This window comes from Ovis aries, chromosome 2 (assembly GCF_016772045.2).
Source record: "Ovis aries strain OAR_USU_Benz2616 breed Rambouillet chromosome 2, ARS-UI_Ramb_v3.0, whole genome shotgun sequence".
Lineage (NCBI taxonomy): Eukaryota > Metazoa > Chordata > Mammalia > Artiodactyla > Bovidae > Ovis > Ovis aries.
Genome location: NC_056055.1, coordinates 206,716,464 through 206,731,445, shown reverse-complemented (window position 1 = coordinate 206,731,445; position 14,982 = coordinate 206,716,464). Strand labels below are relative to the sequence as shown.

General features: G+C 38.9%; 1 protein-coding gene across 6 annotated transcripts in view; it reads right to left on the bottom strand.

Moving 5' to 3' along the window:
- The window catches only part of PARD3B (par-3 family cell polarity regulator beta), a 1,199,064-nt gene that overhangs the window by 1,059,015 nt on the left and 125,067 nt on the right, over positions 1-14,982 (bottom strand). For 4 of the 6 annotated variants that reach the window (XM_060410277.1, XM_060410276.1, XM_060410278.1 and 1 more), the window contains exon 2: positions 1,875-1,973. The exons of the other annotated variants lie outside the window; for them this stretch is intronic. In XM_060410277.1, the coding sequence (XP_060266260.1) occupies positions 1,875-1,973 (99 nt within the window). The remainder of the gene's footprint in view (positions 1-1,874; positions 1,974-14,982) is intronic. 6 annotated transcript variants of the gene reach the window in all.

Below are 14,982 nucleotides of genomic sequence, written 5' to 3'. Positions count from 1 at the left end.
GTTGGCTTGTGATATACAATCCTTAAGAAATCAGTCTCAATACAAGAGCACCACAATTTCAACAGAAATTCTAAATTTTATTTTATAATTCAAGTACTGGTAAGATTACTCATTCTTCTTTGCAAGCAGAAAAATATTTAAACATGAAGGCATAAACTTCATTTGATAGCTCATGAATCAATAAAATATTAATCACTTCATGTCATTTTTCATTCAGTTTTTGGAAATAACCATAATCTCAGCAGTTTTCTTTATATAAAGGACTTTAGAGGCTCATTTTTCACCTTGAGATTAACCTAAACTCATGAGGAAAAAAGCTCCAGATATCTAGATTTTTTTTAAATAAAAGACAAGTTTTAATTATTTTCAAATCTTCCGCCTACATCATCACAGCATACTCTCTTTAAAAGAATATGGAAATTTCCTTTTCCTATGAATTTGTGCATGCGTGCTAAGTCGCTTCAGTCGTATCTTGCTCTTTGAGACCCCTCGGTCTGTAGCCCTCCAGGCTCCTCTGTCCATGGGATTCTCCAGGCAAGAATACTGGAGTGGGTTGCCATGCCCTCCTCCTGGGGATCTTCCCGACCCAGGGATCAGACTCACATCTGTTACATCTCCTTCACTGGCAGGCAGGTCCTTTACCACTAGCACCATCTGGGAAGTCCTTCCTATGAATCTAAGAGTGTGTTAAATGCATAATAGCATATGTCTTATATAAATCTTCAGGATTAAGTACAGCATAATCATAAAACAAAAAGTTTTATCATGAAAATCAAATTTTAAGTCTGAAATTAACAAAAACTACACTTTTAATTGAAATATCTGTTTTGAAAGATTGCCAGTATGAAAGACTTTTAAAACATTAAACCATTATAATTCAATAGCACTGAAATGCAATGTTTCAAAATAACTTTAAACAGCTAGCTTTTTTCAAATCCTGTTTTCCGTTAATTGTTTTCAAATGAAATTTTACAGTCCAAAGACCCTGTATGCCAAGGTTTTAGAAGCTTGTGTGGTCCACAGGAATGCAAAGCCACAGCCAAAGAATGGAAGTGGCCAGTTCTCCAAAGAGAAGGACAAGCTATAATTTTTTTTACAGAATGTATTCACTGTGTTTAGTTGCTATTATAAAACCCTAAAACGTATTCTTCTACAAAATGAATTTTAATAAGAATTTGAGAATGCAAATTCATACAACTCAAGCTTTACTTAACACAACCAATTAAATCCAAACTTTCTTTGCTGCTATGATGCTGGCATCTTTTACAATAACTCCAAAGAATAACACTGACAGATACCGCCAACTGTGTGTGCATCTTGACATATATGAATGAATGACAGGTTTAAAGAATTCTACAGGTAACTGCCATATCCTCTAGCTCTTTAACACAAAGGTTTATGCCCCATCATTGAAGAAATTAAGACATAGAGAAAAAGAATTTTAATTTACATTAGAGGAGGTACTTGTGGCAGTGTTTTTAAAAATAAGTTAACTCTAGGATAAACACAAAGACCTCATCAACTTTATTCCCAACCACTTATAATTTTATTTTTTTTTTTTTTTGGCATGGTAGTAACAGGAGTGGTGCAGAATTATCTTGTCTCTGATTTTCAAAAGAATTGGGTCACTACTGCCCACTACTGTTAGCTTTGTTTCTCCAACAGGGTCATTCCTCCAGAACGCTGCAGATGGATCACAAATACAACCCCCCCAAAAAAACAGATGAAACACAGAAAGGAAGTAAGAAAAGCTAAGTTGAAGGATCCCATACTCATAAATAACCTTCTTGAATATCAATCTAGCACTGATTCTCTGCCCCACTGCCAATATGAGGCACAAATAGTTTATCTCGTTATTTGTTCATTTTTATTACCTGGTCTCCTCCAACTGGGCTTCCCTGGTGGCTCAGTGATAAAGACTCCACCTGCCAATGCAGGAGATGTGGGTTCAATCCCTGGGCTGGAAAGATTCCCTGGAGAAGGAAATAACAACTCACTCCAGTATTCTTACCTGGGAAATCCCATAAACAGAGGAGGCTGGTGGGCTACAGTCCTTGGGTCCAAAGGAGTAGGGCAGGACTTAGAGACTGAAGCAACAACAACCCCTCCTCCAATTAGAACATAATAAGCGCCATGTTACAGAAACCTCACTAATCTTCTTCATCTCCATATCCACAATACCAATTTATGGTATCTCCTGGGTGTTCATTGGAAGGACTGATGTTGAAGCTGAAACTCCAATATTTGGGCCACCTGATGAGAAGAGCTGACTCATTGGAAAAGACCCTGATGTTGGGAAAGTTTGAAGGCAGAAGGAGAAGGGGACAACAGAGGATGAGATGGTTAGGTATCACCGACTAAACGGACATGAGTTTGGGTAAACTCCGGGAGTTGGTGATGGCCAGGGAGGCCTGGCGTGCTGCAGTTCATGGGGTCACAAAAAGTCGGACACGACTGAGCAACTGAACTGAACTGACCTAAACTGTAAATCTGTTTTAGGAATAAAGGCTAGGAGAAACAGGAGTAAGAAGGAAGAGGACACAAAGACTTCCTGTTGTTAGACTAAGAGCTCAGTCACTTCAGTCATGTCCAACTCTCTATGGACTGTAGCCCACCAGGCTCCTCCATCCATGGGATTCTCCAGGCAAGAATACTGGAGAGAGTTGCCACTTCCTGTTCCAGGGGCTCTTCCAGACCCCGGTGTGAATGAACATCTCTTGCGTCTCCTGCATTGGCAAGCAAGTTCTTTACCACTAGTGCCACCCGGGGTTTAATCATGGGACCTAGATCTTTTGATAAGGCCAATGGCAGCCTGAGTAGAAACACTCTGGATTTTATGCCAAAAGCAACCATTTACACACCATCTGTTAACGAATTATAGGAGAAAACCCCTGCAACTTTGGGAAGAGCAAAGCTTATATTCACTGAAGAGAGAAGACAGACAGTATTTAAAAACATAATATATAAGTAAACTAAATGGAATATGAGAAGTGATTAAGAGGTATAGGAGAGAAAAACAGAGTAGGATGAGGAGGATTAGGAAGTCCATAGGGCTTATAGTTTCAAATAGGTGGTCAGTTCATGCCTTAGTGGAATGGTGCTATTTGAGCAAAGATTTGAGGAGACAAGTCAGGGGCAGTTTGGAGAAAGGAATCAGGTCTCCCAACAAAGGGTTTTGCCCTTGAAAGTGAAAGTCGTTCAGACTCTTTGTGACCTCATGGCCTATACAGTTCATGGAATTCTCTAGGCCAGAATACTGGAATGGGTAACCTTTTACTTCTCCAGGGAATCTTCCCAACCCAGGGATCAAACCCAGGTCCCCCACTTTGAAGGCGGATTCTTTACCAGCTGAGACACGGGTAAGTCTATCGTAGTCCTTTGTAAAAAGAAGTTAAGCTCAGAAAGGGGATTCTTATAGGAGCCAGAAAACTCCTCGTCAGGTCAACAAAGCCTGGCAGAACCGAGAAGATACCAAATGGTAGTGACCACCTGTCCGGCCTGCCCAAGAAAGACTTTCCATATACCAAGCAAAATTTTACTCTAACGCAACAACATTAATTACAATTCTGCTCCCTTTATGTCCTCATTAAACGTGTGTAAGATGACTTTTTCTTTTAAATGAAAATATTTCCAGAGAGGTGAAGGAAGGGACCCTTGCATCTGGGATGTTCGCTTCCAAACTGCTGAAGTAGGAAGGCATACCAGGTGTAACTGTGTGTGAGCCACATAAAGATAATCAGTCCTACACTCATCCCTCAAATGAAGCTATTTCCTGGGAAACGTGCGAGGTTTCAAGCCACTAAGACTAGGTTGAAATCCAAACTCTGTACCACTTACATAAAAAGGACATACCCTCAACTCTCACTGGAATGTGAGAAGTTCATTGCATATTCACAAACATGCATAAACAATGGCATATCAACCTACAAGTATTTTCTTTGTTAGCACCATACTCTTAAATTCTACAAAAGGCAGGGTCATCTCTAACTTACATACTACTATAATCCCAGCATCTGGCACAGTTTTCTCCTTACAACAGATGTACAAAAAATCAGTGACTGTTATTCATTACTGCCCTGTGTAATTCTCCAACGCTGGGAGTTTAAGAGACAAAGAGACACCCCTGGGCTTGAAAAAGAATCTCATTTGAAAATGAAGTCAGATCAAGCAAAGTTTCACAAATAGAAGTTTCAAAATGCTAGGCAAGTTTTTTATAAGCCAAAACTTGGCCAGAAAGAAACATTTTCCCCAGTTTTCTCGATTCTTCTGAGCAAAATGTAGTCTATAGACCAATGTGGTCCATGAGCTCTTTTTTCTGCAACAAAGTTAGGACAGAAATTGAGAGGAAGCATTTTAAAAATTTCTACCTCATTTTTTTTATTGCTGCAATATTCAAGCACATGATTTTGTATTTTATAAAAGCATCAATTTGCTATAGACAGAGGAGACAATCTGGTTGTCCACCACAGTCTGAGAAATCCTGTACCTACTGGCCATCTCCCCCTGACACCCAGTGTCATAGGGCATCATAATTAAGTGACAGTTCATCGACATTAACAAAAATGCTGACATATGAAAAGCAGGCCTCTACAGACAAGAACAACCTCCACTTAAATATTATTATTTACCTAGGAACATGCAGGCCGAACTCTAAAAACAATTAGCAATTTATTAAAAATTTTCAAAAGTCAATCTGCTAATCAATAGGGATCGACTTCCTTTGTTCTCAATACCTTACCAATATTTCATGAGAGTAAATGAGAATGTAGTCAGCAACAATAAAAACTACCTAGCTTTGTCTAAAATTATGGTATCATTATACCTTTGTTATACTATCAGGTTATAAAATAGTGGAGGGAAAAGCCCCAAGAAGAAATGCCAACTGGGTGGCAGACAAATACCACCAAAAAACAAGGCGGAGTCAGAATTCACCTTATAAAAAAAGATGGCAAGAATGACAGAAAAATTAAATGTTAGGGGAATGTTTTCTGAGAGTTATATCACAGTATCAATTTTATACATTCATATATATATACACACATATATATGTATATAAATTGATATATGTGTGTGTGTGTGTGTATATATAGTCACTTAGGCTTCCCAGGTACTACTAGTGATAAAGAACCTGCCTGCCAATGCAGGAGACATAAGAGATGTGGGTTTGATCCCTGGGTCGGGAAGATCCCCTGGAGGAGGGCATGACGACCTCTCCAGTATTCTTGCCTAGAGAATGTCTGTGGACAGAGGAGCCTGGCATGCTGCCATCCATGGGGTTGCAAAGAGTTGGACATGACTGAAGCGAATGAACATACATGCACTCATTCACTTAGACATACCTATTATTACAATATAATTCAAATGCTGAGACAAATATGTCTATACTTTGTCCAAGAAAAAAATTCAATCCTTATTTAACATTGCAGAAAAAGAAATATTTTAATTGAAAGGAAACTATTAGCTGACACATACCTATGGTTATAATGGGTAAATCTAATCCCATCCCATCTTCCCTAGAAATCAACCTCGAATAAGAAAATTTTTAAAACAGTACAATAAACTGTTTCATGAAACCAGTAAAGAATCTGCAGTTCAAAGCACAATATAAAACATAGAAACAGTTGGATAAAGAAATAATGACTTCTCGGGAAAGGAAGGTCAAACCCTAGTGCCTTTAGATGGGGGCAGCTCACGTGAAAAGCAAATCAGTCCACTTGGGACACAGTCTGGAGCCACCAGGGTCCATGAAAACTCAAAGAAGGTGAAAATGGTGAATAAATGGTGAATAAGGGCTGAAAATGGTGAATAAAAATTGTCTGAAACATTTTTAAACAATGGTTAAACACCTACGTGTTGGACAGCAAGGGGATCAAACCAGTCAATCTCAAGGGAAATCAACCCAAACACTTGTTGGAAGGACTAATGCTGAAGTTGCAACTCCAGTATTTTGGTCATCTGATGCAAACAGTTGACTCATTGGGAAAGTCCCTGATGCTGGGAAAGATTGTGGTCGGAAGAAAAGGGCGTCAGAGGATGAGATGGATGAATGGCACCACCGATGCAATGGACATGAATTTAGGCAAACTTCCAGAGATGGTGAGGCACAGAGAGGCCTGGCATGCTGCAGTCCATGAGGTCGTAAAGAGCTGGACACGACTGGGCGACTGAAAAACAACAGACACCCACGTGTCCTCAACACCTCCTCTGTTAAGAGGCAATAAATATAAACTCTAGTGCCACTGAACACCCAGAGTAGGTTTCAGATGCCAAGACACCAGGCACAGAGAAGGGCAGAACACAAAGGGCTACAGACTGCAAATGGGGCTCAGTAATGCACGCTACGCACTCCAACCGTACCACCCATCCAACCCCACCCACAAAGTTAGCAGCTATCCTTACAACCTCCCCCCCAACCACTCCTCATAGGCTATTAGAGCAAAGGCTGCCACCAAAATGAGGACCCAGGAAATAGAGAGCCTGATACAGAAGAGATGGGAAGAGGATTCCCAAAAACAAAGTGACAGCGATTAATAAGATGTCACGCTGGAGTCCGGAGAGCAGCCGCCCCCGACTGAATCAACGCAACAAAGGGATCCAGGAGTGAAGATAAATAATCCCAGAATCCAGAGGTTATGACAGTTTTAACTCCATAAAAAATGGTTCTAACAAAAACTTTATACAACTGTTAGAAGGAGGAAAAAAGCAAGCATGAGATTCAAAGACAACTAAGCAAATAAAATACATTAACTCCAAGAAAATCAAAAATTGGGGTAAGACAGGAAGCAACCACTGTAACTGGCTCAAGTGAACAATATCTATGTGGTCACGGTGGTTAAAATGCTGCATATAAATGTAACACAAAAGTCCAAAAACAATTTTGGAAGATGAAAGGGGAGAAAACATGAAGAACCTATGAGAAAGTCATAATTTTTCAACTACCTGAATGGGATATAAATAGATAATTTATGAAGAGATAGCAGTAAATTCATATTTAGAAACAAAAGTACACTGCAATCCCCTGATTCATAAACTCAGCATTATTGACATAAATACCCAAAAAGGGTATTAGCCATTACTTTGCCAACAAAGCTCTGTCTAGTCAAGGCTATGGTTTTTCCAGTAGTCAGGTATGGATGTGAGAGTTGGACTGTGAAGAAAGCTGAGCACCAAAGAACTGAAGCTTTTGAAACGTGTTGTTGGAGAAGACTCTTGAGAGTCCCTTGGACTGCAAGGAGATCCAACCAGTCCAACCTAAAGGAGATCAGTCCTGGGTGTTCTTTGGAAGGAATGATGCTAAAGCTGAAACTCCAGTACTGTGGCCACCTCATATGAAGAGTTGACTCATTAGAAAAGACTCTGATGCTGGGAGGGATTGGGGGCAGGAGGAAAAGGGGACGACAGAGGATTAGATGGCTGGGTGGCATTACCGACTCGATGGACCTGAGTTTGAGTGAACTCTGGAAGTTGGTAATGGACAGGGAGGCCTGGCATGCTGCGTTTCATGGGGTCGCAAAGAGTCGGACACGACTGAGCAATGGAACTGAGCAAACTGATGGCATTTAGCGTGGTTGCTTCTTGGAAGCAGTAAGGGTGGGCGGATGTCAACAGACCACTGCTTTTCATTAAGGGCCTTTTCTTGAGAGTTCCTTGGACAGCAAAGAGATCAAACCAGTCAATCCTCAAGGAAATTCAACTCTGAATATTCATTGGAAGGACTGATGGTGAAGCTCAATACCTTGGCCCCCTGATGCGAAGAGCTGACTCACTGGAAAAGACCCTGATGTTGGGAGAGACTGAGAGCAGGAGGAGAAGGGGGTGACATAGGATAAGATGGTTGGACAGCATCATAGACTCAATGAACATGAGTTTGAGCAAACTTTGGGAGATAATGAAGGACAGGGAAGCCTGGCAAGCTGAAGTTCACGGGGCCACAACGAGTCGGTTATGACTTAGTGACTGAACAGCAACAACAAGGCTATCTGACTCTAAAGTAGAAACTGGTAAGTAACAGACACCTGGCCAGACATACCTGTCACCTACTTATGCAAATGAATGTTTGGTGGGACACAGCCAGGCTCATTTGTGTAAGTGTTGTGTGTGCTACTTTCACAGGGTAACAGCGGAGTTGAAGAGCTGCAACTGAGATCATACAGCTTTCAAAGGCCAACATATTTACTACCTGGTCTTTGCAAAAAAAAAAAACTTTTACCAACTCCCACTATAAGCCATGTGTAAGCATCACTTTGATTTTAAAATTTTTTGGTAGAGAGGATAGCCCAATTGTGTTCTCCAGGTCTTCTAGACATCTGTTTCAGGCTATTTGAATGCAGTCTCTTCTCTAAGCATTTTAACAGTCTCAACTTTTTGACTTTCTGATATCATTGATGGCAACTGAGTATATTTAGAGTCCCTCAAATTTCCCCATCCTTCTCTCTCAGAATGTAGTTATTCAAATATGCTTATTTCCTCTATTGGTTACTTTTGCCTTTAATGAATAACAAATTTCTATTTCCAATTCCATCATCTAAAGACAGCATCTCTTCACTCCTCAGAATAAAAGATGACATCATGATTCTTACTCTTACTCCCTCCCCTTCTGCCTTTTCAATTTCCATTTTTGTCAGTTTTACCTTTACTTTTACATTATCAAAGTTGAAAACATTTACATTCTCTTCCATAATGACAACCATACTTTGTCTGTAATTTGATTCCCAAAATTGAAAGCTAAAAGACTATATTGACATTTATGGTAACCAAGGAAATTATGCTCCCTGACAAATCAAATAGGAAATGACTATTTGTCATTCTTTACAGCGCCTTTGCCATAACCTCTAAGCCATTCAAACAAGAATGATCAAATATATTCTCCTTCATACAGTCTACCCTTTGCCCAAAATTATGTTGGGTTACTTTGATATGCAAGCTATAAAAGTTGACCTCAATAACAATATATAATAATTTAACCCAAATATGATTTTTATTCTCTCTATATAGTATATATACTTACTATACTATATATTTATATGGCCACAAACATGTAAGTGGATATAGTCGCATTCAATAGCAAAGCATGTCCAATTTTGTACAGGTTAGAAAGATGAGAATGAGCACAACTGCCTTTGATGACAAAGTTTTTAAAAGGCTAATTTTTCTAGGAAAATTATAAATGCTTGGTATGCAGAACATGCAAAGCAAGCCCTTCACATAACTAAAGAGCAAGAAAGAAGGGCACGATTATTTCCCTATTATGCCTACAATAAATTTCCACAAACTCAATGGCTTAAAAAAACAAATTTATCTTAAACAGTTCTTCAGGTCTCATCTTTGATGCACATCTCACTGGGCTAAAATCAAGGTGTCAGCAGAGTCAAATTCTTACCTGAAAACTCTAGGGAAGAATCCTTTCCCTTGGCCCTCGCTAGCTTCTAGAATCTTCCCACATTCTTTGGCAGAAAGCCTCCTACCTTCCGCCAAGCCAGGAATGGCCAGTCCAGTCTGACTATCTCTTCCGCACTTTTTGTTCCACATAAAAGGATCCTTGTGACCACACGGGGCCTCCAGGAAAGTCTCCCTATCTTAAAAGGTTTGCTTGTTTGTGTGGGTCAGTCACTGAGTTGGGTCCCTCTCTGTGACCCCATGGACTGTATCCTGGAGGCTCCTCTGTCACGGGATCCTCCAGGCAAGAATACTGTAGAGGGTTGTCATTTCCTTCTTCAGGGGATCTTCCTAACCCAAGGAAGAGCCCAGGTCTCCTGAACTGCAGACAGATTCTTTACTACCTGAGCCACCAGGGAAGCCCATTTTAAAAGGTAAGCAATCTTAATTCTATATGCTACCTCAATTGCCATTTGGCAAATAGCATATACACAGGTTTTGAAGACTAGGAAGCAGACATCTTTAGGAGCCCATTGTTTTACCTACCACAGGGGTCAAGTATAGCACAGTGTCTTTCTTTTAAGTCTTAATAGTTCTAACAATTATTCCAAATTAAATAGAAATAAAAATCAGTGTATTCAAAGACCTATATCAGAGATGTGTTAAGAATGAAAGGGGTTGTAAATTAGGATAATGAAACAATTGAACGGTGTATCTTCAGTCTTAACTTAGAAGACCAGCCTTCATGTAATGTCAAGTCACATTCAACTTTTGGCCTGAAATTCCAGAGACTTTTACCCAGGAAGGAGCATTAGTTTTTAAATAGTTCAAGATACAACAAAGATATAAAATACAGAGAAAACTTAGGATTGAACATAGAATTAACCATTCAGAACAGATGCCAACTAATTAAAATCAATCAGATGTCACCAGCTGATTACATCAGCCTGCCTATTTGACCTTCAGAGCCACACTTACCAATGGAAAAGTACTTCTAACCAAATTTCCTCTCCTCTATTCTGTTTATTTTGTCCTTTTGCATTAGGGTAAGATTGCCTCCATAGTGAATAATATGTCATAGACTTGGAAAAGGCTTATTTATTTACACCTCCTTCCAAAATGAACTTGGAGGTTTATCATCAAATCTTTTTTCCTATACAAGAATACTCAAAATTTTGACTCTTTATAACTACCTCATTAATCATACTTTTTATTAAAGTTCTCTGGAATGTTTATAAGTCTTTCACATACTAAAAGACAAACTGCAAAACGTAAAAGGTACAGCATAAGACACAGTAGGAATATAAAAGGAATATGCTCTTTCTACTACAAAAGCAATGATTTTTCATTATCTGTGATTCCCCAGGGGCTGACCAAAAAAAAAAAAAAAAAGCCACTAAAATTCAAGACTATATGTGAGTCCATTATAAGATCTGGAACAAAGATGAAAAAACGGATGAAGGAGAAGAAAATGAAAAAAGCAAAGAAAGTGAAAGAAACAACATGTGTTGAATTTAAGATGAATCTGGGTGATTCAGGTTAAGACCTCTAATAGGCAGATTAACATGAGACTGGAGCTCAGAAAAGAGGTCAAGTGGTCAGGGCTAGGACATACATGTCTGTAAATCAGAAGTACAGATGTAATACCTGGAGTCAAGGAAAACAGGAAATACTTGGAGAAGTATAGAAAAAATTTATGGAATGCCTCACAAGCAGTGCTTACAGGAAAATTTATGGACTTGAATGCATGTAATACAAAAGAAGAAAGAAAAATAAATTTTATTTGTTAAAATCAATAGCAAATTAAATCCAAAGTAAGCGGGGAAAAAACTAGAGCAGAAATCAATAAAGTTGACAATAAGGAATCAATAGGGTAAAAATCTATAAAACCAAGAGGGTTCCTTAAAAAGGAAATTGCGAACACTCTAGCCATGCTGGCTAAAAGAAAAAAGAGGACTCAAATGATGAATATCAGAAATAAAAGAGGGGACATCACTACAGCTCCCTCAGAAATTACAGATAAACAACTCTACACTCACAAATTTGATAACCTAGATGAAAAGGAGCAATTCCTTGGAAGACAATTTGTCAAACCAAACATACAAGAAAAGATAATCTGAATAGGCCTAATATCTATTACATGAGTTAAATCAATAGTTAATAACCTTCCAAAACAGAAAGCACCAGGCTCAGAGAGTTTCACTGGTTAATTTTACCAAACATTTAAGGAAGAAATTATACAAATTCTCCACAGTTTACTAAAGTATAGTTGACTTACAATATTTTACGGGCACAGCAAGCTGACTCAGTTATACATATACACATATATCATTTTTCAGATTATTTTCTACTACAGCTTATTACAAGGTATTGACTATAGTTCCCTTGCTACACAGTAAACCTTTGTTGCTTTCAGTTCAGTTGCTCAGTCGTGTCTGACTCTTTGCAACCCCATGAACTGTAGCACGCCAGGCCTCTCTGTCCGTCATTGCATATCTTTTTTTTTTTTTTTTGCTTTTTTTCTCCAAAGCTTCAGATGTGTTCTTAATGAGCAGCCATGTTTAAAAACAACTTTACTTTTATTTAGTTCATTTCACTTTTTCTATTTCATATTCAGTTCTATATCATTAGTTTGTTTTCCAATTTCTCCATCCTTTTTTTGATGTTCTTTCTCAAGCCTTTATCAAGCATAATAGAAAATTCTTTGCATAGATATATACATAGGATGTAAATATTAATATACTTTTAAAAATTTATGAATTTTTGTCTACCTAAAAATGCTATGACATTTTGATTCCACTTGTATGATTTAGTATGAATAGAATGCTAGATTTCTCCACAATATTTGTCAGAGGATAGAAGCAGAGATATCCCTTGTTCATAGATAAGCTGATTCAATATTGTCCAGATTTTGCTTCTTGCCAAATTTATCTACAGATAAGATGCAATCTATACCAATCAAAATCCTAGCAAATTATTTTAGGGATATTGACAAACTGATTCTAAAGTTTACCTGTGCAAGTGTGAAAATGAAAGTTGCTCAGTCATGTCTGACTCTTTGCGACCCCATAGACTACAGAGTCCATGGAAATCTCTAGGCCAGAATACTGGAGTGGGTTTGCTTTCCCTTCTCCAGGGGATCTTCCCAAGCCAGAGATTGAACCAAGGTATCTGCATTACAGGCTGATTCTTTACCAGCTGAGCCACAAGGGAAGCTCAAGAATACTGGAGTGGGTAGGGTAGCCTATCCCTTCTCCAGTGGATCTTCCTGACCCAGGAATCAAACCAGGGTCTCCTGCATTGCAGGCGGATTCTTTACCAACTGAGATATCAGGACGGCAAAATACCCAGAATAGTCAACATAATATTGAAAGAGAAGAATGAAGATAGAGGACTGATGTTAGTATGGTATGGACAAAAGAACAGAAAAATAGATCAGTGGTGTAGAATAGAGAAAATAGATCCACATAAATACAGCAAACTGATCTTGGACAAAGGAACAATGGCAATGAAATGGAGCAAAAACAGTTTTTTCAATAAATGATGCTAGGACAATGCAGGTCAAGAAGCAACAGTTAGAACTGGACATTGGGAAAGGAGTACATCAAGGCTGTATATTGTCACCTGCTTATTCAACTTCTATGCAGAGTACATCATGAGAAATGCTGGGCTGGAAGAAGCACAAGCTGGAATCAAGATTGCCGGGAGAAATATCAATAACCTCTGATATGCAGATAACACCACCCTAATGACAGAAAGTGAAGAGGGACCAAATTTGCTCTTGATGAAGATGAAAGGGGAGAGTGAAAAAGCTGGCATAAAACTCAACATTCAAAAAACTAAGATCATGGCATCTGGTGCCATCACTTCATGGCAAACAGACGGGGAAAGAATGGAAACAGTGACAGACTTTATTTTCTTGGGCTCCAAAATCACTGTGGACAGTGACTGCAGCTATGACATTAAAAGATATTTGCTCCTTGGAAGAAAAGCTATCACAAACCTAGACAGCATATGAAAAAGCAGAGATATCACTTTGCTGAGAAAGGCCCATGCAGTCACAGTTATGGTTTTTCCAGTAGTTATGTACAGATGTAAGAGTTGAACCATAAAGAAGGCTGAGTGCTAAAGAATTGATGCTTTCAAATTGTGGTGCTGGGGAAGACTCTTGAGAGTCCCTTGGACAGCAAGGAGATCAACCAATCAATCCTAAAGGAAATCAACCCTGAATATTCATTGGAAGGACTGATTTGGAAGTTAAAGCTGCAATACTTTGGCCACCCGATTCAAAGAACTGACTCAGTGGAAAAGACTCTGATGCTGTCAAAGGTTGAGGGCAGGAGGAGAAGGGAGTGACAGAGGATGAGATGGTTGGATGGCATCACTGACTCAATGGGCATGAGTTTGAGCAAGCTCCCAGAGTTAGCGATGGACAGGGAAGTCTGACTTGCTACTGTCAATGGGGTGGCAAAGAGTCAGAGGCAACTGAGGGAGTGAACAAATAAACAGTCATCTGCATGTGAAAAGCAGAACAGCTGGATACCTGCATGCAAAAAAAAAAAAAAAAATTAATCCAGACAGACCTTTTCCTCCTCACAAACATGCAGTGGACCACAGACCTAAACATAAGATCCAAAACTACAAAATTCCTGCAAGAGAACACAGAGGAGAAAATCTAGATGACCTTAGGTATGTTGTCAATTTTTTAAATACAACACCCAGGTAAGAGTCACAAGGAAAACCACCAATAAACTCATCAGAAATAAAAAATTTCCAGTTCTCTTGGAATTGTCTTTTTTTGAGCAGAAGACAAGTCATAGATTAGGAGAAAATAGCTGTATAAGATACATCTGATACAGGAATTATGCAAAATACACAAAGGACTCAAATTCAACAATAAGGTAACAAAAGCCTGATTTTTAAAAAAAATGGGTTAAAGACCATAACAGATACCTCACCAAAGAAGATATATATACCAAAGAAGATATACATATGGCCAAAAAGAATATGAAAAGATGCACTGCATCATATATCAGGAAAATGCAAATTGAAACAAAATAGTGTTAAATATCTATGAGATTGGCCCAAATCCAGAACACTGACAACACCAAATCCAGATGATGATGTGGAGCAAAGAACACTCATTTATTGCTGATGCAATGCATGATGCAATGCAAAGATAGTTTGGTGATTTCTTACCAGATTAAACATACTTTTATTATCTAACCCAGCAATCATGCTCCTTGGGATTAACCTGAATGAGTTTAAAACATATGAAAACCTGTACATAGATGTTTACGGCAGCTTCATTTATAAGGGCCAAAACTTGGAAGCCACCAAGACACCCTTCAGTAGGTAAATGAACAAGTACCTCAGACAACAGAATACTATTCAGCACTAAAAACCTATTAAGCAATAACAAGACATGGAGGAAAGTGGACCTTTGAACATCATGGATGTGAACTGCCAAGTGTCCAATGATGTGCATGTGAAAGTCGCTCATTCATGTCTGACTCTTTGCGACCCCATGGACTATACAGTCCACGGAATTCTCCAGGCCAGAATACTGGAGTGGGTAGCCTTTCCCTTCTCCAGGGAATATTCCCA